General features: G+C 36.6%; 1 protein-coding gene and 1 long non-coding RNA gene across 6 annotated transcripts; one reads left to right on the top strand and one right to left on the bottom strand.

Annotated features, from left to right (window-relative positions):
* Positions 1-9,009: 9,009 nt before the first annotated feature.
* Positions 9,010-11,069, top strand: LOC121758875. The gene is made up of 2 exons (XR_006041571.1): positions 9,010-10,774; positions 10,857-11,069. It is a non-coding gene; the product is annotated as an uncharacterized LOC121758875 (long non-coding RNA).
* Positions 11,070-14,187: 3,118 nt separating this feature from the next.
* Positions 14,188-23,709, bottom strand: LOC121759222 (probable galacturonosyltransferase 14). Of its 5 annotated transcripts, XR_006041612.1 has the most exons (8): positions 22,950-23,709; positions 21,950-22,005; positions 21,669-21,824; positions 20,835-21,425; positions 19,854-20,156; positions 14,800-15,167; positions 14,635-14,721; positions 14,188-14,537 (listed from the first exon to the last, which is right to left on the bottom strand). XR_006041612.1 is itself a non-coding variant. In XM_042154739.1 (7 exons), exons 2-7 carry the CDS (start codon positions 22,822-22,824, stop codon positions 14,886-14,888), a joined length of 1,410 nt encoding a protein of 469 aa, XP_042010673.1. In that variant the 5' UTR covers positions 22,825-22,861; positions 22,950-23,081; the 3' UTR covers positions 14,188-14,885. The 5 variants fall into 5 exon arrangements, 2 of the variants coding, with proteins under 2 accessions (XP_042010673.1, XP_042010672.1); XR_006041610.1 differs by having other exon boundaries at positions 14,635-15,167; XR_006041611.1 differs by having other exon boundaries at positions 14,188-14,721.
* Positions 23,710-25,057: the final 1,348 nt, after the last annotated feature.

The raw sequence follows: 25,057 nt of genomic DNA, 5'->3' as shown, positions 1-25,057 counted from the left end.
AGGGGAGGGGCGTGTGATTTGAGAGGGAGGCGTGTGAGATGGGTTTAGGGTTAGGTTTTTGGTTTTATTTATAGAGTTAGGAAATAATATATCCCACAATTAATTGAAGATTTGGGAGAATAAATCAAATAAAGATTTGAGAGATTTGGGGGGGAGGGAGGCGTGAATTATGGGGAGAAATAAGGGGAGGATTTTTTAAAATCATAGCTATTTAATTAGCTTATGATTTAATTTGGTATTTCACGGAGTAGAATAAAATAATACGAAGTAGAGAAATTTGTAAAATCCTCCAAAAATAATGAGAAGTAGGCGTGTGGTTTAAGGTTCCTCCCACCAGAAAAATTTCCAAATCTTTAATAGAATAAAGTAAGGCAAGATTGGCTAGAATATTCCAATTCATTCATGGAAAGAAATAAGTAAGAAATCAATTATAGAATACTTAATTTCTCCTCTCCCAAAAATAGGAGATTTCGAAAATCATAGAAAAATAAATAAGAATATTTTGGTTTTGGATTTAATTTGGATAAATATCCCAAAATAATTAAATAAATCCAAGAAAAAAGATATTACTTCGAATAAATAGAAATGCCGAAAAGAATTTGAATAAAGTAACTGGCACAAATATGCATGATTCTATTTAATTAAATCCCGCCCATTGGAAAACATATCATATTATTCCACATAACTCTCAACCATTAATTTCACATCGTTAATACAACCTCATAGAAATCAATTTCCAAAAATGCATTTCCAAATCAACATCCACATTAATAAAATGAAATAAGTCACAAATTTTAGGGGTGTTACACGAAAACATTTGATAAAAGTTATGTCATCCATACCATAGTGAACTCGACTTTTACATTTAGAAGAGAAATATCATCGAGTATCACAAAAACAGTTTCATAGTCTGGCCAAACAAAACAATCTCCCCACTTTCTCAACAATCAATCATTCACATCCTCATACCATAATGCGACGAAAGTGTGACCACACTATTCGCACACGAGACCGGCCGACTAGCAAGGACAGCTCACGATCCCACCAGTGTACACAGCCTGATAGGGTTTCCGGCCCTACTCAGACCCAAATTCGTTTAAAACAACCCTATAGCCTAACGGAGCAAGCTCAAACGAACTAGGCATCAGGCAACAATCTCAACATCAAAACAATCATGGCATGACATAACACTTTAAACCACCCTTATAACACCGTATCATACTTTTAAAAGCGTAAAAGAGTTTAGTATAAGAAAGCCCACCTCGCTTGCTTATACAACACAATTCACAACTTTAATGCAACCCTTGCTCTTTGTACCCACGTACGCACAACAACCCTTGTCAACACCATAACACAATCAGTTTTTCCATCAACACATTTATCATGCATGCCCTATCATGCATGCCCAATTGGAAACCAAGATCGGAGCAAGATCAAAATTATTCAAGAACACGAGGATATAACGTGGTTCGGCATAAGCCTACGTCCACAGACAAAATGAGACAGAATTCATTGATGATCAATGGATACAATGAAGAAGAACACTCTCATATCAAATACACACGGGAACTATGAACACTCATTCCTCTCCCTCAATCTCGCTCGAAGTCGTCTCGCTTCGAGAGCACATAGCACAAATTGCAAGTGTATTCATCCAGATATGAAGCTTCTCTCTCTCTCTTGCTAAGCTCGCTGCACACACTACTTATAGGAAGAGTAATCCATGCTCAATTCTTCAAGATCACCAATAACCGATTCTTGATAACTATCAATCGGTTGTAACTGCCATCAACTTCCGTCAACCGCTAACCGCTACCTTGATCAAGTCTCGATTCATTCTACGTGTTTCACCATCTCAAAATATCCTAACAATCCTCCACCTTTTGAGATGATTCAAAACACTTACTTCTCTTCTATGACCTTTGTCCGGCCACTCCTTCGATCATCTTAAACTTTGTCGATCTCATGTCCGCGTAGCGCCAACGCCTCCACCGGACGATAAAACCTCTACCTCTCCTGAATCTTCCCCGTTCAGAATTGGAGTTGCTGATCCCTAGAGATATAACACATCTCTCATGAGTGATCTTTGAATTTCTGCCAAGATTGGTTTGCTCGCAATCCTTCCTGGTAGGCTTTGGTCTCAAAATTCCCAATAGCTCAAAAAACCACTATGTCACCTTTCTCCGCCGGCAACTTGCTGCTCTATTCCGACGATGTCCGCCGCTGAACTCACCATCTTGAATTGCAGCCAGTAAACTGATCAATTCAACAGTGGCTTGATCAATCTAATAGTAACTTGATCAATGTAACTTCAATAGCTCGATCAATGCAGATGCCAGAACCCTCTTTACTGATGTAGATGTGTGATATCTGAATTTCTATGTGCCAAGATTTATACCACCTTCACTGCTTAGGATCGCTGCCTGGACCGCAGCACCATATACCACGGCCTCATCGGTTTGATACTTTTGCAGAGCTGCTGCACCTTCGGGATTCTCCTCGAACCGCTAACGAGTTGGTACGCAACCAATAACAGCATATGTTCATTCAATCATTTCAACGAACAGTTGGTACGCAACCAAAATTATAAAACTGAAAACTATATCTTCAAACAGGTTGTGTGCATAAAGTTCGTCCAAACATTTTGACAAATTCAAATCATCGCCTCCGAATCTTGGAAGATCTACCTCAGCCGCCCTCTTCTTGTTCTTGATCGAATGGCACCTCATGTGGCCCAAGAGAGCCCTCAACGACGCGAATTCCTTGCCGCATTTATTGCATGAATTCGCAGCCTTTCCGTGTTTGGGATCAGAAATCCTCCAAGATTTCTTCGGATTCTCTCTCAGCTCGTAGCTGGCATTGCTCTGATCACCACCATTTCCCAGTTGTTTGATCAACCGGCACACGTGCCTCATTGCCATGCCTTCCTCGGCAATGATGGGGCTGCGAACGCTCTCGTACTCCTTCATCTTGTTCTCGAACTCATCAGCCTCAGCCAGCTGGTTACCGTCGAGCCACTGGATGCAAGACTCAAATGGCATCCTCGATTTTCTTTCTTGTAGTAGCCAGCCATGATCCTGCGCCTTTCTTTCCTTCGAAACTCTTCGTTCCCACAGACGGCGCCATTTCTTGGAAACCAAGATCGGAGCAAGATCAAAACGATTCAAGAACACGAGGATATAACGTGGTTCGGCATAAGCCTACGTCCACGGACAAAATGAGAAAGAATTCATTGATGATCAATGGATACAATGAAGAAGAACACTCTCATATCGAATACACACGGGAACTATGAACACTCATTCCTCTCCCTCAATCTCGCTCGAAGTCATCTCGCTTCGAGAGCACATAGCACAAATTACAAGTGTATTCATCCAGATATGAAGCTTCTCTCTCTCTCTCTCTCTCTCTTGCTAAGCTCGCTGCACACACTACTTATAGGAAGAGTAATCCATGCTCAATGCTTCAAGATCACCAATAACCGATTCTTGATAACTATCAATCGGTTGTAACCGCCGTCAACTTCCGTCAACCGCTAACCGCTACCTTGATCAAGTCTCGATTCATTCTACGTGTTTCACCATCTCAAAATATCCTAACAACCAACATAAACGAAAGGAACACTCTAGCATACATCAACGTGCAACACATAACCACATCATAGGATACGTTCCTTATTCGCACATGTATCATGTAATGCATTCAAAGCTTGTCAACAAAGCTTATTTCAACAAAACCAGAATCTGGTAGAACAGCGCAGTATTTTTGTAAAAATCATTAAAATTTCATCCGATCTCATATGAAGCTAAACTTTGGTCACCACACAGTAGACACATAAAGGTTTGTCCAGTTAAAATTCCACACCAAAATCATATCTTTTGATTGGTCAAAACAAAAACGAAACTCACTGGACGAAACATAATTTCTGGCAGTACTGCGCAGTTAAATTGAAAAATTCGTTATAAATTCGTCCGTCATCAATTGAAGCTGAAATTTTGACACAACACATAGGACATCTGAAACTTCATCCAGTTAAAAATTCATGTCGAAATAAGATTGTTTGATTGGTCAAAAACTCGTCGGAACCTACTGTCCGAACACAACAGTTTTCATGCTCAACATTCACAAACCCTAGTTTGTCTATCATACATTCACACATACATATTCATGCTTCCAAAATGAGATTACAACCATGCTTTCCTATTCGCACATAACATTCACAACGATTCATCCACACACTCACACACACGTACTTACACGCACACACACACAACCATTCATGTGCAACCATCCTTCCCAACCAATAAATTTTTAGATTTACGATTCTCCACTCACTATATGCATGAGGGGTTCAAGAATCATGGATTCAATGATAAGAAGGGGAAAGGTGGATAAAAAATTATACCTTTCTCTTGAAAACAATCGGTAGAAAAGACAATTGGTGCGATTCCTCAACGGATCTTGAGTTTCCAACTCCAAATCGAAGCAACAATGAAGGATTGACTTGGAGCACTTGAGAGAGAGGGGAGGGGAGGAGAAAAACGTGTGGGAGAGGAGAGGAAGAGAGGGAGGCGTGTGGAGTGAAGATTAGGGTTAGGGTTTTCTTAATTTATATTCAATAATTATTCCCACACTTAATTAAACAATTAAAATTGTGGAAGAATAAAATAGAGGTCAATGAATAAGCTCCACAATAAAAAGAAATAGGCGTGTAGTGTGGGGAGAATTTTTAAAAAATTATGGTATTACTTGGAGAGAAATATACTCACAAAAATGAGTAAAAAGATATTGAGCATCCCACAAATAAGGTAACAAAATAATTCAAGAATTCTCCAAGTAGGAAAAGGGGGGGCGTGTAAAATAGGGAGTAGTCAAAGGAAATATTGAAATCCCCAAATTAAATAGAAATAGGATTTAAATTTGGTAATTTCTTGTGGAAACGACTCCCATAAAATAGGTAACAATTAAATTAATCCCACAAGGTAATTGAAAGGCATAAGTGGCGAAAATTTATGAGGTCTTAAAGAAGGAAAGAGTGAAATCCTAATTAAAATAGGATATAGAGAGATTTAATTGGATTTTTAATTCAATGAAGGAAATAAGTAAGGTACCAATTAAATCTACAAAAGAATTTATTCTCCTAATTAATAGGAGATTTCGAAAGACCAAGAAATGGACAAGGGGTCGGAAATTATGTAGAATAACATAGGGATAATTTGGTTTGGATTTAATTTGGATAATTATCCCAAAATAATTAATTAAATCCAAGAAACAAAATACTATTTCAAATAATTAGGAGGGCCGAAAAATATAAAATAAAATGGCTAGAAAAATATGCATGATCTCATTTAATTAAATTCACACATTGGAAAATAAATCACATTATATTCCATAACTCGCAACAACCAAAATCACATGATTACTCGATCACATAGAAAATCAAATTCCACAAATGAATTTCCCAATCAACATCCACATTAATAAAACAAAAGAAGTCACAAAATTTTGGGGTGCTACAGTCACGTAGCCACTTGGGCCTGTTACGCCAGATTAGATCACTTTAATAGATCGCGGGTACGATCTCTTTTCGTGCAGGAATGCATCTCCCGAACAGGCTTGAAGGCACACTATTTTCGTTATGACTTGGTCTTTATAAAGATATTGGAAACTTTTTGGTTCATCGTCTAGTATATATATGTATATACGATCTGTTAGGGTTTTGTATACTAGAAATCACCTTTCGAGTGATTGGATACTGTAAAACTCTAATGGTTATTTTCTAATAAATGCAACAGATTATTTTTGTCATAATGTTGTTATGTTTTACATTTAATGGTTGTTTATTACATATTTAAATGTATGAGCAAACGTAACAAAGTCTAAGTCTTTGTTTTAGTAGACCGGTTGTGGGCGTCGTCCAATTTAAGGTAACACGGTCAGCTCTAAACAAAGAAAAATAAGAATTTCACAACCTAGATAGGCCTAGACTACCTATCGCGAAAGGTTGCAATGTCAGTCCGATTATTTCTAAACCTTATTGAAATAAGATGACGTTGGTGTGGTATAGCACTGAATGGATCTAACAGCAAGACGAGTCTTTATGCTATCTACTGAAAGACGAGGTCTTGAAAATTAATTTCTTAATCAATGTACGTTAGCATTGAGCATACGATATTGAGGATCCACTACTTTGACTTACCAAAGGTGCGGGTTTTTCGTAACCCAACGATCCAGGTATATTGGGTAGTGGTGATCATTATCTAGAGGTGCTAGGATTGCTATTATGTTGAAACGTGCGCGAGGAGAGTCTCGTTTGATAACATCCACAAGAGGAGCTCGAAACGAGGTTTTATTATTCGGAACCTAGCTAGTTGGAGTTTGATTACTCTATGAATAATAAATAAGAGTTTCTTGCTAAGTCCACTCTTGGAATTCGAAAAATATTAATTAATTAAGTCTATAGCAGACATTAATTGATTAATGGATGTTTCCATCTTAAGCGCGGGAAATGAATCAAATGCAATTAAAGGAAACCCGGAATACTTGTAATTTCGGATTTGGAAGGCAGTGCAATATTACTTCTGTAGTGGCTGCTCGTAATATTCCAATATAAGCTTATATTAAATTGTGGGTTCAATTTAATTAGTAAAAAGCTAATTGGGTGAGGCCTGTTCCAAATTCTTCCTTAGATCCCTGACTGGGCCCAATATGTGACTTATAAAAATAGGAGAATAAAGGAGACAGAAAAATATAATAATTTATTATCAAAATTTTCGTCTCCCTCTAAAGAGAGAGCTCGAAATTTGTAACTCCTCCGTGAGCTGAGTTCTGTCTTCCATTATTCGAGTCCTAGTACGTTGGTGAGATTTGCCCACACAAATATCAGCGTATAGTCCGGGACACCAGTCAGAAGATCCGAGGTCTTGTATTGAAGATCTTCACGTGGAGACGGAGCAAGCCATCATCGATTCTTGATTGAATCAACAAGGTAAAATTGGATAATTCCGTAGTAAGCATGTTTTAGGAATTTTATGTGCTAAAGCATGTTTTAATTCAAGTTATGAGCATGATACATGTGATAATTACGCGAATAGATTTTGTCTAAATAATCTGCTAAATAGATCAAATTCATGTGATCCGTTTTGAACGCACGCTTCCGCTGCCAGCCCCTCCACTATCTGTGTGCTCAAAGGAATGGACTTCCTTCCGTTGTTGTCTATAGGTCGTACAATGGTACTCCCTGTTTCGTTGTTACTTTCTCCCTAACTGATGGTTTCAGTTAGTCTCGTCGCCCTTGAAGGCGGTTACAAATTCTCGTTCTACTAGTTCTTGGTCACATATGTCTTACCTAAGGTACTTTTTTAAAGCACTCTAGGTTCGCATACATAGTCCCATGACAGCTATACATTTCTGTCAAGCTCTTTGAGAATAATTCACAGATACATCAAGCATATCTTATGCAAAGTATCAGCTATCACGTTGCATCACGCAAACATTTCACTAAACATTTTCATTCCCATATAGGGCTGTGAAAATACATTTTTTTTTCTTTTTCCTAAATCTTATAAAATCCATTTTCCTTCTCAGAATGGAAAAATATATATAGTTTTCTAAAACTCTCTTCTGGACGAGCGGACGTCAACCCCTGTTTCTGCTGCAGTTGATCGTGTCGACCCGAGGTGTTGGGATCTTGTAATTATCATTCTGTTCACTTCCTAGCCTAGTACTATCGTTCTGGACTGAGGCTTTAAGGAAGATTCTTGGGTCAGAGAGAAAGAATGATGCTCTGATACCACTCTGTCATGACTACAACTCCTTAGTCAAAGAAAGTTTAGCTATTTCGCGACTAAAACTTACTAAATGGTCTCGAACTCATAATAGAAATTGGATAATCAAATCAAGAGAAGCATTGTCTAGTTATGATAAAGAGTACAATAATTCTGAATCAGAGTACTTGGGACATAGTCTTTACTTAATCAGAGTCTTGATTCACGCAACGGAAGAGTACCAAGGCAAATGTAATATGTATGAAGACACACTACATCAGCTATCTTCCTACTTATTTAATCTTCTGTCCCAACACCTCCTCTGCTTCAACCGATCAACCTGCACATTAAGGAAAACAATATGCAGGGCTGAGTACTTGATATACTCAGTGGGCTCATGCCGAAAACATTTCTCATTTTAGTTGTCATCCAACTTGAGTGAACACGGGGTTTTTCTGAAAATAAGTCCCGGTCACTAAAACTGTTTATTCTTTCTGAAAAATAGACTACAATCATTTTAACTTCTCATGATATACCATATCTGATCTATGTGAGCCGGGAATGTGGCCACATTCCAACGGTCACTGGACAGGCCAACGCTGGCGCTAGCACACGGTCCCTATGTGTACATTAGTCCGAGTAGGGTTTGCGGCCCTACTGGGACCCGAATTCGATTTAACTGGTTGACATAGCCAACAGATAGACAATCATAAATCAAAAACTGGGCATGACAACTCATTCAAAAATATTCATGCTTTTTCACTTAAAGTTCTGAAAGAGAAGAAAGCCCACCTCGTTTGCTTAACTCTTTCAAACGGTGCTTCCTGACTTGAGATTACTCGTCGAGCGACGACGTTCCTTTATAACAAATAATATACATAAATTAGGCTTTAAGTAACTATTTATCTTGCATGAATGCATGCTTAAGAGTGTGCTTGTTATTTTATTTTCTTCTTTCTAGATTCTAGAAATCTTAATTCTTTAATTAAATCGGCGATACAGATTATTTGGAAACTGGCCGAACTGTTCGGGTATAATAATTTCCTGCATTATCTTAAGTATTTTAAAAATCCTTTCCGTGACAATGAAATTCTCATCTATTTATTTTCTGGGTATTATTTCAACACGGCTTAATGAATATCTTCTCTTCCGTGGCTTAGGGGATAAATTCCATTATTTTTTTGAATTAATCTAAGATGAAGGCTTCCACCAAATTAATGATCCTAATAAATAAATTCTCAGGCCCAGCTAGGAATTATTTATTCCGGCCCAGAACGTTTATTTCTTAAGCATTTTTGGCCCAGATTAGTTTATTTCCTCTTGCCCAATTACTTCATGAAGAAAACTTCTTTTATTTCCTTAAATCCCCTAGCCATGTTTAAATTGAAAGGCCCAATTAAAGGAAAAAGGGTAAGGCCCAAATTTTGAAGGTATACTCCCCTCCATCAGTCGTTTCTCTCCCTCATTTCCCCCAAATTTCTCTTCATCAAAAACCCTAATCTCCCAAACTCCAGATCAGCGGCGCCTCTCCTCGCCACCTCACGGTGTTCCACCGCACCGGAGTTCTCGTCCTCCTAGCTCGGGTCGGATTCTCCTTGGAGCTGAGAGGCCTGACCTCGTTCGAGCGGCAGTAGCGATGTCCGCTTTGCGAGGAAACCGCTGACGGAGGGGAGCGTCGCCTCCTTCATCTCGCGACGTCGTCCTCGTCCTATTAACGCACCAGTATCCCCACCGTCCGATCTATGGTTGCTATTACTGTTGTTCCCGGCTCGTGCTCACAACTCGCCGCTATGTCGTGTCGTCGCTGTTCGTCGCCACTGGAGTCACTGTCGGAGGAGGAGAGGAGTCATCACCTCTCTTTCTACGCATACGTTCCTCCCCTCGCTCGCTCCGCCGAGACAGTCGCCGCCTCCGGTCCCGGCTGCCCGTGGTGCGCGACGGCCAGAGCTATGCTGTCACGGAGACCTCACCGTCTCCATCGTTGGAACTCCAGCCACCGTTGTGTAGCTCGAGCTAACGGAGTTTCCTTCCGTCGTTGCTCGGAGTCTCCAGCTGGTTTTCCCTCCTAAGCTAAGTCTTCGTGGACCCAGCTAACCTCTAATTGTTCTTTATTCGAAGTAGTGGTTTCTCTATATTCTAGTTATGCTATTTTCGAAGATCTGAGTTGTAGATGCGGTTGGGGTGCTCTTACTACGTGTTTAAACTCCAATTATGATTTAGCATGCACTTATCAAGATCTAGGAAGTGGCTTGTGAGTTTGCTAACATATGGTGTTATTACTGTTCTTTATCTATGGTTTTCATCATGTTTGGGTTCTGGACGATATAATCTTAGCATGCTCGTGGTGTATACTTGATGCTATGAGTTATATGAGCTTAGGTCTTGGTGGTTGGATGAATTACCTGCGACGTTTGCGGTTGGGTACTAACACGGCCCTTGATCCCTTTATATAGAATGATGTGCAAGGGCTGGGATTATACCCTTTATATACCCTTTATATAGAATGATGTACAACTGAATGATGAGCTCAGCCTCTCTGTCTCGTTAGTTCATCACAATTTCAATGATTTGGTGGTGGAGAATGCAAGGGCTGGGATTATACCCTTTATATAGAATGATGTGCAACTGAAAGCTGCAAAATAGCTGATGTACTTAGCTGGAAAAGGGAGTCTTAGGCTGTGCAAAAATCGGCTGGCCTTCTGTGGTTTTGCAGATCATGTACTCTGAATTTTTGGCTTCTTGGTGGCTATACTCTGCAGAAATTCGCAGGGGTGTACTCGTGCACTTATTGGCATTGCAGCCTCTTTTACTATCCGTTTGCAGGGTGTTTTTGCTCCCATTTGTAACTGCACATTCACTGAATTTGTGTACCCCTTTCGCAGGTACCAGCTGGAGTGCAGGTGGCTGTTGTGGGTGGTTTGACTGGGCTGCCTCGGTGCAGCCTTAGGTACAGGCAGATCCCTGCAGACTTTTGCAGATTTTGGTTGCATTTATGTCCACTCCCTTCGGTGAGGTTTCGGTCCTCTCCAACTAAGGAGTGCTGCCTCTTTTCCTCGTCTGGTTCTAGCCTATTTTGTTTGGTCTTGACAGATGCTATGGCTAACGGCTGTTTCATTAAGTTCTCGGCCCATCGAGCTTCTTGGAGCTTAGGCCGAGATGGTCTGATGGAGTTCCTACGACTCTCGGACTGTCCTAGTGTAGCTCGACTTGTAATTCTTCCATTTTCTTTCCCAACATTTATTCAACAAATAAAAATACTCCTTCATTCTTTATATAAAATGTATTAGCTCCAATTTTCTTCCATTTTATTAGCTCCTTAACTCCAATTTATTAGCTCCTTAATTATATCATTTTCTTCCGTTTGATTTGTGAATTATATTTAGTTTATTTGAAATATAAAATATAATCTAAATTGGCTCCAATTTCAAAACAAATCAGCCATAGTAAGTTCTTAAAATGCAGTTTAGATCAGAAAAATAAAATAAAGTATCTAAGTCCCAATTCACTATCCATATATAATTGGTCATTTAATGATTGAAAAATGTACTATTTTTATGGCAAATTTTAATTTTATTTAAATTCAATTTGGATGGTAATTGAATTAAACAATAGGAAAAAAAATTGTTGGACTCTAGGTGTTTGACGCAAGATGGGTGGCGAAAGAATTGTTCAAATTGCCTTTTGAAAACCTTAAAGGCATTTTCGTCCAAAAAAAGTTCAAAATACCTCAAATGATATTAAGTTAAAGTTGACAGACCTAAAATGATATTTTTAAAGTTCACGGACCTAAAATGATACTTCGGCAAAGTTCGTGGACCTAAAAAGATGTTCCCTCTTTATTTTAAAAGTATCATTTTTTTAATATAAAATATTGTGGTGTGAGCAATAGCAATGGGGGATCCAAATCCATATTCATTCTACATGAAATAATTCTTTTGTACACTAAAAATAGAAACGTATTCCTTATTGGTCCGTTCTCTAAAAAATAGAAACACTTTTCTTATTGGTCCATCTCCTAAAAATATAAACTTTATATTTAAGTTATTTTCTTTCTCTTAGTGAGGTGAAACTCATTTTTTACTAACACATTTTTCTTTCTATCTCTCTTGTTTTATCAATTTTGCATTAAAACTCGTACCATTTCAAAAGTTTCTATTTTTAAGTGACGGGTGGAGTAAAAGTAATGGAGGTTGGTTTAAGGCTGAAGCTTATTGAACTATCTTTTTTCTCGCTCAATATACACACGTTGGCTCACTAGGTAAGTCGTAATCGATCGCCTGTGTTCTTAACACTGCTTTTTTCATGCATAAATCGATGTGTGCTAGTTTGTTCTTTATCTTATGTTGGATATTGTGGGAACAATTGAATGAAGAAGCAAACTTCGTGGACTTAACTGCAACTTATTCTAAAAGTTGGTTAAAACGGTTGAAGACTTGTCAGCGAGCGTGAGTCGTCAGCTGATAGTATATATATAGTGTTGGTTTTCGCAGTAGAATAAACAAAAATCTATTTGGTTTGAGTGAATGATCTACATCTAAACATGCTTTTGTTTGATTGTACATTAAAAAACATGTTCATATAAGCATATAATCACTAAACAATTTGAATATATGCTATTAAAATCATAAGATTTACCATATGAATTCAAGTAATTGAATTCGAACTCCTTCTTCAATCGATCTCTACCACGGATCTTCTGATCTGTTCCCTTTAACTCGGAATTGACCTTTGTGTGGACAAAACTTGTCAAATCCTCAAAAGTTGGAGAAGAATTAAATACATAAATTTGGAACCCTAAATTTTGAAATTTTCACTCTCTCTCAAAATGCAGAGATCGAAATTTTTTATTAGAATTACGTTTGTCTTCTCTTCTTCTCCCTTTTATATTAAGTTAATTATTTTGGTCCAGACCAGGGATCTGTGGAGGATTGGATTGGATTGGGTCATATCACTAACTAAATTAAAAGTAATTTAATTCAAGCCCAAACTTAAATATTTCTTATCATCCACTATAGATATAATATTGACCTGCCCATCCAAACCTAAATTACGAGTATTCTGGGAATTCCTATTTAATTAAATCATTTCCCGTGTTAAAGTTGTAAATATCCATTAATTAATATCAAGTCTGCTATCTTACTTTTATTAATTAATTTCTTTTTCCAAAAGTGGTCTAGTTCTAAAACATTATTTATTATTCATTGAATAAATTCCAACTGACCAGTTTTCTGAATAATAAAATATTTTTTCTAAACACCTCTTGAGGATATTATCTGGTTTCTCCCAGCACACGATTCATTGCAATAACAATACTAGCACCGCTTAGACATTAATGATCACTACCCAATCTATCAGGATTCTTGGGTAACGAAATACCCTCACCATTTGATAGGTCAAAGTAGTTTTCAATTAATATCATATGCTCAATTTTATGTCAACCATGATTAAGAAATGACAATCACTGAGACCTCGTCTTTCAGTAAATAGACAAGAAAGACTTATCTGACTGTTTGATCCTTTCAGTGCTATACCACACCGTCGTCGTCCATTTCCTTAGGTAAGGAAACTTTCGGATTCTACTTTTATATACTCCCTCTTTGAGTCGTATTCCATTTTGGTTTGCCCAAAGTTACTTGAGTCATTTCTCTTTTTGGCTAAAAACAAAACATCTAACCACACCTACTTTACTCTTTTTTTTACTTTATTCTCTCCCTTACTTTATTTTACTTTATTTAACTCACTAAACACAACTTTCATAAATCTCATGCCCAAAAAAAACACCTCAAATAACGTGAAATGGAAGGAGTATTAGTTTTATAATAAAATATGAGTAGGATAAAGTTAGTGAATGTAGGTTCCATCACCAAAAGTAATTAAAAAAAAATTGAACATTTATTGGTGGATGAAAGAAAATGGCAAAATGAAACATGTATTAGTGGAGTGAGGGAGTACATCAGTACTGCATTTTGGAACTTAAATGGATATCTAGATGTCAGATCCAAAGCTCATACAAAAGAATTAGAAAAAGACAAATTTATAAAGTCGGAAGTTTAGAGATGTTATTATATTGTTTTAGCAAGTAAATATAATTTGCAACAAGATAAAATGACTAAGTATTTAATTATAAATGAATAGAAAATCATTGGAACTACTACCAGTTCCCAGATCAGATGCGCGCCATCTAGTTTTGATCATAGAAAAGTACTGAACAAAAATATCAACTAATTAACCTAACCACTATACAGAGCATGATCTCCTTAAAAAGGGTAAGGAGGGCACCAAATAATAATGCTAATCTCAGATGACTACGAATCACATCAATCAAATTCTTAATAAAGAACACTATAGCAAGAACTTTGATAAAAGCACAAATCTTCTATAAAATAAAATCTCCCATTTCTTGTAAGAACAGAACAAAAAATACATAATAATTTAATTTGTAGAAAGAATAATCTGCACATCTCAAATGTTTGGACAGGTTCATAGTTCATACAAAGAAATTCATGACTTTTAAAAGCCTACTCTCTCTAACTCAACCAGGTCCCAGTAACAACTTCCAAATCTACCCAAAAGATACTATATAATTATCAGCAAAAATGGAAATAATGGGAGAATCGCAGCAAAAATCTGAACAGAAAAAATGAAACTGAAACAAGAGGAAAGTGTCGTCTTCAAGTCTATTGGGGCGATAGTAGGAACAGATTTGATGTATCTTAGCTCTGTCCTTTCATGCAATGGACTAGCGCATTTACCATTATTCCCATCTAATATCTAAAACACGGGTCACACCTCATTATGAAGATGCAAAAATAATATATCATGTCCTTTATCCAACCAAAAATAGATGAATGAATGCTACTTTACATACTGGTAGAATGAATATCATGCCTTGATTGCAATACAAGCCCTCTTCTTCGAGGATTGGAGCGAATCAAACAAAACACAGGTTTCATATCTGGCCACATTGTGAATGTGTTCTGAGATTCACCAAAATCCCCATTTTCTCACTTAATCAAGAATTGATAAATATTACCTGCCAAAACACTTTGAGTGTGTAATCCATAATGCCTCCCTCCGTCTTTTGTTTCATAATTTCCTGGTGCATGCCTGGTGTCATTACTACTCCAAGATGTGACAGTTCCTTATAAAATCACTAGTGTAGTTTACGTATTTTGTCCAGAATGGTCGGAGATGCTCAAATCCAATCTCCAACCAAGGTTTTGACTGGCCATTGTAGTGGATCACAGCACCCTTTTTCACATTTTCGATATTCGTCTTGTTCTGATAGCCCAACCCAAGCATGTGCCAGGAAGGATCAATTGGATGAACATGACCCCTAAAAGCAATCAAAGCTGGGGGAAGAGTTCCAAGTTTCCATAGGGTGAGATTTGACTTCAGATTCTGCAATAGACACCACCCACATTAGAAGAGTATAATACAGAAACTCATCACCTAATAGACAAATAGAAATTTAAAATTATTTTCATCCAAAATGCTGATAATAGCAAACTCATCACCCTAATGGCAATATAGAAATTCAAAATGATTTTTCATCTAAAATGCTGATAATGAGTGCCCATCATAAGACAGTCACAGCACTCTACAAAACTGAAATCCTCGCATACACATAACTAGGTCCTTCTATCAGGTGACATAAATGATTAACCTATTAACCATCTCCAGCAGACTCGGTGCATTTTATTTTATTTTCTAATATTAATTCATTTTTTGCATATATTTAATCTAAATTTTTTAAATTTAAGATCAATATCTGAAATATATTAGACTGGTATCCTTCAATCATCAGCATCTCTCGTAGTTGTAAGAAACAAGAGTGGATGGTCTTAATTATGTTCTTACCATTGGCTGCTGCGACAAAGCGCTTGTTAACCTCACCAAGTAGTCAGATTAAACAGTGATGAATAGATGCATGTTTATTTGCATCAATAATTACCTAAGAATGGTATTGTAGCGGAAAAAAGGCTCCAAATGGGGGTTGAAGGTAGATGGGCCACAAAAGGGGTGGGTAGGTAGAGTTCGAACGAGGATAAATCAGAAGAATTTTACATAATGGCATATGTATTAATATGATTACTGACGCAAACATGGGTGGGTTGATCGAGGTACGGGGTCGCCGGGTCGAGAGGGGTCGCCTGGGTCGAGTACAGGTAATTCCTAAAACCTTTATTCTCTAAATCTTTTCCTTTTTTAATGCTGATTTGTTTTTACTAAAATAAACATAAGTATAAAAGTAAAACTTACCTAAAAGTACGCTGATTTTCTCAAATCTTTCACACTTTTGTTCAATATTTACCCCAATTTCATATCCAACTGTTATTTTTAATTGGCCGCTTCTGTCATTAAGTGACTATTTTATTAAAAAAATTGAACTCTAAACACGGTGAAGTTTTGCAATAGGAAATATAATCCTTATTCTGTTCAAAGAAAAAGCACACGTTTTTTCTCAATCTCTATCTATATATATGCATGAACCACATCAAGCTTTTCAAACCCTAAATTCATCCTCTTCATTCCTAAACAAATATACAAAGCCACCCTTCATCTATTCCTTCCTTTGTTTAATCAAGGTATTGTTCTAACTTTCATCTTCTTTTTGAATTTTGTGTGCAGGAGTTAATTTTAAAATTAGGTCGGACCCTACAGATGATTGCAACTTGTACCACTTTATCTACCTATAGGTTATATGTATTGAAACTTGAGTCTAGATGAGGAGTTAATTTTATTTTTTTTATGTAACTTTATTTTTCCTACTTTTTGTATAGAACTATAGATCATGTAATATTTTATTGAATTGTAGATCCATGTATATTGTATAATTAAATTGAATTGTAGATCCATGTATATTGTATAATTAATAACAGCCGAAATTTATTTGAACATCATTGACCATGTCCCATTGATCATGTCCCATCCACTCCCAAATGTTTTTTTAGTAGTAAATGCATGCTTTCTTATCGATACATCATAACATGTATATTGTTTTTTTTATCACAGTCAATATAAGATGGCTCAAGATCCTGCAAGAAAATACGCAACTCCAAATCCAAAGACTAGATATTTATTTACGTGTAATTTTTGCTCAAAGAATATAACATCAGGGGTTCGAAGGGTCAAGGAACACTTGGTCGGTGGTTTTAAAAATGTCACTGCATGCCCTAAATGTCCACCACATGTAAGAGATGAGATTATAGAGTTCATGAAGAAAAAAGAGGATGCTAAACTGGATGAAGATCTTCCGTCAGCATCACAAGGTAGGCAGGATTTTGAAGATTTAACCTTTGGAGATGACGAAGAGGATGATGTTGGTAATACAACAATTAAATCGAAGAAGCCGAGGACGAAAGGTGCTTTGGATGTATATTACGACCGCGTTCCAGCAAAAAGAGTCCAAGTACAAAAATTGAGCAAGGGAAAACAACAGACGATAAATGATGTTCAGGGAAAAGAGTTACGTGACAGGGCTTGCACTAAATTGGCTAAATGGTTTTATGAAGCCGGAATACCATTTAATGCTGCTAAGCACGAAAGCTTTAAGAGTGCCATTGAATCTGTTGGACAGTATGGTCCCGGTATGAAGCCACCGAGTTATCATGAACTGAGAGTGCCTTTGCTGAAGAAAGAAGTTGAGAGTGTGAGTGCTCTCGTAAAAGAGCATAGAGATGACTGGGCAACTTATGGATGTTCAATTATATCTGATGGGTGGCGTGATTCTGTTTCTCATAAAGAAATTATCAACTTCTTAGTGAATTCGCCAAAAGGTTCAATCTTCATCAAGTCTGTCGATGTGTCTGACATTGTAAAAGATGCAAACGCTCTGATAGCAATGTTCGAAGAGATGATAGATTATGTTGGAGAGAAGAATGTGATCCAAATCGTGACAGATAATGCCTCCAATTACAAGAAAGCCGGAATGACGCTGCAAGTAAGGATACCCTCACTGTTTTGGTCTCCATGTGCAGCACATTGCATCGATTTGATGCTTGAAGATATTGGTAAAATACCGCTTATCAATGGTGTGATCAAAAAGTCAATAGCTTTGACCGGTTATATTTACAGTAAGATGGGGGTGCTGAACATGATGAGAAGATATACGAATAAGAGAGAGTTACTTAGGCCGGCAGTCACTAGATTTGCTACTTCCTTCATCACTTTGAGGTCCATCCATAACCAGCGGCAGAATCTCAGAAAAATGTTCACCAGTGATGAATGGACTACTAGTCAGTGGTACAAAGAGGCATCCGGAAAACAGGCAACTACTACTGTGTTGAATGATGCTTATTGGAGACATATTGTCCATGCACTCAAATTGGGTTCTCCTCTTATTGAGGTGCTGAGAATGGTTGATGCTGAGCGCAAGCCCGCGATGGGTTATATTTATGAGGCTATGGATCGTTGTAAAGAGACCATTTCCAAGTCATTCAAAGGAAACGAAGAAAAGTATAAGAGAGCATTTGATATAATTGACTCTAGATGGAATGATCAATTGCACAAACCATTGCATGCTGCAGGTCATTACTTGAATCCGACTGTCTTTTATAAAGATGTGAAAGGTATTTTGGCTTGTTCAGAGGTTATCGAAGGCTTGCACGAGTGTATTCTAAAACTGGTTCCCGACATAAATATGCAAGATCAGATCATGAAAAAGGAAACGGCTTTGTATCGGGACGCTGTTTCCTGTTTCGGAAATCCTTTAGCTATTCGACATAGAAATCAAATGGCACCAGGTAAATATTATCATATTTTTCATTAAACTATTTATTTGATTGATAAATGATATACTAAATATTTCTCTATCATGTTTTCTTCAGCTGAATGGTGGAAACATTATGGGTCTAAGGCACCAAATTTGCAAAACTTTGCAATTCGAGTCTTGAGCCTAACTTGTAGTGCTACTGGCTGTGAGAGGAATTGGAGTACTTTTCAACATGTAAGACTTGAAATTTGTGCTTGTATTTGTGAGAAGCTAATTATGTTATTTTTACATTTTCATTTACAGATTAATAGCAAAAAGAGGAATCGTTTGGCACAAGAACGATTGAACAACTTAGTGTTTGTGAAGTACAACAGAGATCTTGAGCGAAGATTCAACATACAAAACGTCACTGATCCTATACTCCTAAGTGACATTGACGATAGTAATGAATGGTTAATGGGTAGGATGGAGGGGGAGGATGAGGATGATGATGCGGGGGGTGATGATTTTGTCTTCCAAAATGAGTCGCTCAGATGGAGAGATGTTGGTAGAGCTTCTGGTGTGTTGGAGCCATCTCACAATACTAGAGGCAACACAAATACTCGAGATCATGCCTCAAGCTCCAAGTCTACTCGTATTCTTGTGGATGAAGATGAAGAGAATGAAGATATAAACTTGGTCGGAGCAGAATTTGATGAAGGAGAAGATGACTATCATCCAAGTGAAGATGATATATAACTTTCTTTAGACATTTTCAGACAATGGTTTCAATTATTTATTTTGTGTTATTCTTAAGACTTATGAATTGTTTTGATATTTTGATAATTTCTATTTTCCACTTTATCTCTATTCACATGAATTACGTCTACATTTATATTATTTGATATTTTATAAACATTAGAGTAATATATTTATTTGATTTAATATTAAAAGGCAAAAAAAATAGCCTAGATTAGTGGGTCTCTCGACCCAGTCGACTCGTCGACCCGCGACCCGAATTTTCACCTTATCGACCCGGTGCGACCCTCGACCCTAACAACACTGGAAATATGCTCATCAGGGCAACAATAAGGACTGCATGGAGCACCATAACAAGAACAAAGAAACATGGATAAACAAACAACCCAATTTTATCTTCTTCGAAGATGGGAAGCTTCCAACCATAGGGAAGATAGATATGTATATATAAGAACATGGCTTCCATATGTGAGAGATTTAAGGTTTTATGCAGGTAATTACAAATATGGTGCCCTAGCAGCTAAAATAAAGACTTGGACCTTGCTTGCAAAAGAAATCCTCTTTGATTAATCACATTAAGCCGAAAAATAGATAATACGAGCAATGACTTAAACTGGATTGTAATTTTAGTGTACCTCTTTAAGCCAGGAGTGATACGTATCTCTAATATTCGTCTTTCTCCATTGATGCAAGTCAAAAATATTCATTCCATATGCCCATGCACAGTCATCCGGATTCAAGTTCTTTGCTATAAGTGGATGAGAAAAGTTGAAATAGTTCCTGACTCGTTTAGACATAACCCACTCATCTTCACCTTTACAAGTTTCAACAGCTCCGTTAACTTTTCCGTCAAGGTCAATTTCCCAGAGAGGAGACAGATCACGTTGAATTACAACATCATCATCCAGGAAAACCACTTTATCAAGGTTTGGGAATAGCTGCAAAACATATAAAATATCATGCTATTTGTTAATTTAAAGATCTTTCAGAAAGAAAAGAAAATATTCTTCAGAAAGAGTGCTGAAACCAACTTTAAAATATCATCCATAATAAAAAGATATAAACTGCCAAAGTGAGAAAGGCTCATCTCTGACGTCCCAGGAAAATGTATGGTCATTTAGGCAAAACAAATGCCATTCTCCAACAATTTGACATGGCATCTACTAAAGCAATGGATCCCTTAAACTATCTCATCGGATGAAATAATTCTATTAATCAAGAACCTGAATGGTCCAGATAAAGAGAACAATAACAGTACACTTTTCATCTTAATTCGATCAAAACATAAGCAGACCAAGATTATTTGAAATGAAATAGGCAACAAGTGAAGTAATGCCTATTTCAAAGCAAAGGAACAAGATTAACTGTCACAATTGTCTCAAACAGGATGAAGTTTTAACCTCACCTTGGGCCAATTCAGGGTTTTCCAGTTCTAATGTGTCACCCAGGATCACATATATTTAGACACATAAGAAGATATGTGCTGACAATGAAAACATGTATAAGCTAGTCCGCTGGCATGTATTTGGGTATGACATCCGCATATTAAAACAGATACAATATAAGCATAAACCACACAATATGTACAATCTGTATGCTTAATAGCAAACAATTACCTCTGGGAGATATATACGGAGATGGTTAAGCAATGAGATATACTTTGGACTTCTAGCCTGTAATTTGGAGGCAAATGTTCGTGGGGTCGTATCACTAAGATTAGCTCCGGCAATGTGATTCCCATGATAATAATTCCTAATACCATAGTGATTTTCCACAGCTTCAAGAACTGGAACATTCTCTCGTGTTAGCCAATCAAAGTGATGCACGCCTTTTACTTCAACTATAGCAGGAGGCAAAGGATGCAGGGCAAACCACGAATGCATGCCAGCATAGGTTTTCTTGTCAGTTATGACATGGAAAACTATCTTTTCAGGGTGTGCTGAAGTCTGCACAGCAGATGTGACAACAACTGCAGCAGCAAGAATGTTGTCTGTGGATAACACAAAGTGATGATAGGAGTTGTCAGAGAGCAAAGGAAGTAACTCAGGAGCAGGTAATTGCCTGCGTGCATGAGCATTTGAAGAATACTCATCAGTCAGCCTCAATGAAAGGCAATGAATGCTCTTGGGGATGGCGCTAGCTGCAAAATGTTTATTCATAAGCTCGGCAAATCTGGACTGTCTTATTTCTCTTTCAGATCTCTCCACCTGTAAGGAGAAAAGACAGTTTATTTATTTTAAACAAAGGTTTGAAACAAAAATCACTTGGAGAAAATCCAAAGAACTAAAGCTGATATTGGAGCACAGAACCTATAAAATCTCAAGAATAAAACGCATGGTAAAAGTAGAACATGTAAAGTGATTTAGGAACAAACTTCACCATATATTATTTGCTAACCACAAATAGTACTCCATTAAACTGTGAAAAAAATGAGACATGCAAATGCATACCATTCCTTTCAGAATCAGGGCAAAGTCCTTTGAACTATACTTGTTATTTTTCATTTCAGAAAGTAGCTGATTATAAGTCTCTGGGATCTTCAAAGTGTCAGGGACTTTCTCAGAGTTTACTTGATTCAAAATCTTAACAAAGTCCTTCACCATCCTCTGTCATTATAACAATGACACAGCTTTAGCTTATTTTTTATGATTGATAATGGATACAAGCCATCATCTAGATAATTGCATGATAAAATAATCATATTAATATACAGATTATAAGATAAGTTTACCCCAGAATCATTGGATCTACCGAGAAGCTTTGGTCCTAACCGACGTCCTAAACAATCTGAAAGAAATAGAAAAACAAATTTAGAGCACATATGCAGACTTTTGGACTAAAAATGAAAAATCACAGCTTCACATTAAAATGCCTAAATGAAATCAATGACATCTGTCCATAATCACAAACGGAAAAGCAAGAACAGTTTTGGCGGAATTATCTACATGTTGGGCTATATATAAATGACTTTAAGTAGGGTCAAGCGAAATTTTATCCAATATGGGGCTAATCCATCATGGTTCTTCTTAAGCATCTAGGGGGGTGTTTACTTTTCATTATTGATAAGATAGAGGATTGACTAATTTTATGCTCAATACTATGATTTCCAATCCCACATTTTCAATGGGATAAGAATCAAGCAAAATTAGCTCAAGCACTAGGAATTGTCATGGTGATGGGTCTAGGGATAACCCAAAACTCAAATCCTTCAAATTAAACAAGGCACTACGCTATACTATTGTTATCTATTTAGGCTAATCCTCAAAAAGTAAACATCCCCCTAGGGGCTACATGTGAGTAGGAAGTGTGAAGTTGAAGATCAGGTTGCTGAAAACTACCAAATTATCTCTAAATCAAATTTGTAGAGAAGCATAAAGGGGCTAATTGCAATAGTGGATGAAAAACATATTTTTAGTAGATTATGTTAATATTATCAAAATCTAATACAGAAAGAAAATGCTTTATACAAGCAGCCACAGCAAAACATAACTGAACAAGAACAGCATATAAATGCAGAATGCTTGAGCATCCACATGAATGCATTGACATGATAAATCTTGTTTTACACAACAATTATAAAGTACCTTCCATAAAGAGGAGAATCATAATTCAGGTCTCACGTCAATCCACACAACTTTAGTAGCTAAAAACGCATAGATACCATTGCATAAATATCTAAAGTAAACAAAATCAATAATTAAACCAAGGAGTAGGACAATCTCACAACGCACCAATTGAGGAACACTTGTTGACACCTTCAAGGGTGACAAGAGCAGTTAGAATGAACACAAATGGCAACAAAAACGCAAGAATTAGAATGCTGTGGAACAGCGTTCGGTACGAAATGTGGCGAGCTGCGACCTTGATCTTCATCAAATCTCCACTTCCATTTCCATTTCCTCCACCGTTGCTAGACGATATCGTTATACTTCTCATGCTAGGTGAGAAGTGCAGCTGCATATTCCTGCACCGCCGGCCCTCTCCACCAGTAGCTTCCTATTCCCCCTTCTAACCTTCCAAAATTCAACCAATTGCCCCACACACAGCCACCAGCACCGCCGCCGATGCAATCAATCCTAATATTCTTCAAAGTAACAAGGTCCAAACAATTCTTCGAAATCAACAAAACGCTTTCCACCATCAGACCCGCCACCGGGGCAATTCAGCGATCTCGATTTTCCTTCCAGCTGTGAACTCATCAACATTGAAATTATCCAACAAAATCCCGCCCAATCCCACTAGCCCTAGGGTTCCCGATTGCTTTCCCGATATCCGTGTCTATAGATTAAGCAAATAAAATAATGAAATATATGAATTGACGTAAATGTGAACAATGCATAAACTAAATCATCACAGCGAAGTAAGTAATCAATTCTCGTCACATCTCCCTCCCTATCTGTGTCTCTCTAGATTTTGCCGTTAATGGCTGATGATGGAGTCTCTCTCTCTCTCTGAATCGGAAGACTGAATGTAGAGAGAGAAACTATTGATGTTGTTCAATTTACGTTTTTCATAATTTTTCTTTATTAAAACTAAAGTAATTATAAATGTATCAGTGATTAGTTTATTATTTTCTTTTAAATTGTACTTCCATCACACAAAGGATATCCCACTTGTGTGACAATACGAGATTTTAGGAGGTTTTATTTGTGTGTTAGGTGGAAAGAAAATATATAATATTTATATTATTATGAGGGAGAACTTTTTCTAAAAATAGAAATATGACATTTTAAGTTAGACAAACTAAAAGGAAAAGTGAGACATTATCTAAGGTGTTTTTTGTGCAATGCTATATGTGTCCTAGTCCTATAAATTAAAAAAAATACAAAAATAAAAAGAAAATAAGGATATACTATATTTCTATATCTTAATAAAAGCACTATAAGCCTTTTTTCATATTGATTTCGACATTTAGCTGTCAATGATATAAAATTGTTGCTAAAATATGAGTCCTATTCATAAAAAAAATACAAAATAAAAAGAAAATAAAGATATACTAGCACTATTTCTCTATATTTTAATGAAAGGACTATAAGCCTTTTTTTTGGATTGGGATTTCGACATTTACCAGTCAGTGATATAAAATTATTACTAAAATATGAGATGGTATTAGTGAGTAGTTAGTTTATTTTTTATAAATTATAACAACAATTAGGAATTTTTTGTGCAATACGAAAGGAAAAATGGAATAGAAAAATTAAAAGGAAATAAAGATTCACTTTTCTGTATCTTATATTATGCGTCTTTTAAGGATTGAACTAGCTGTTAATTGTATAGATTTGTTCTTAATTTTTAAGATGGTATCTGCGAGTAATTAGTTTATTTTTTGTTTTATATTGTAATAACAACTTGGTATTCTTTCATGCAATATTCATACGTGTCCTAGACAGTTGAAAGGAATACAAAAAAAATATAAAGATACATTTTTATGTAGTTTGATAAAAGGATTACGAGGTTTTTTAGGATTTAGATTTTGACGTTTAGATGTTAATTTTATAAATTTGTTACTGAAATATGAGATGGTATCGACGAGTAATTCGTTTATTTTTTGGTTTAAATTGTAATTACAACTAGGTATTCTTTCGTGCAAAACTCATACGTTTCTTAGACAAAAAAAAAAGAAATACAAAATAAAAAATAAGATAAAGATACATTTTTCTGTATCTTAATAAAAGGACTACGAGCTTTTTTTTTCAGGATTGGGGATTGGACATTTAGCTATTAATTTTATAAAATTATTGCTAAAATATGAGATGGTCTCATGTAATGTAGGGACGCAAATCATCATCAATGCTAGTAATTAATGATCTTAAGTAACCCTTAAATACCTAATTAAAAT

This window comes from Salvia splendens, chromosome 12 (genome assembly GCF_004379255.2).
Source record: "Salvia splendens isolate huo1 chromosome 12, SspV2, whole genome shotgun sequence".
Lineage (NCBI taxonomy): Eukaryota > Viridiplantae > Streptophyta > Magnoliopsida > Lamiales > Lamiaceae > Salvia > Salvia splendens.
This window is presented reverse-complemented; position numbering and strand designations above follow the sequence as displayed.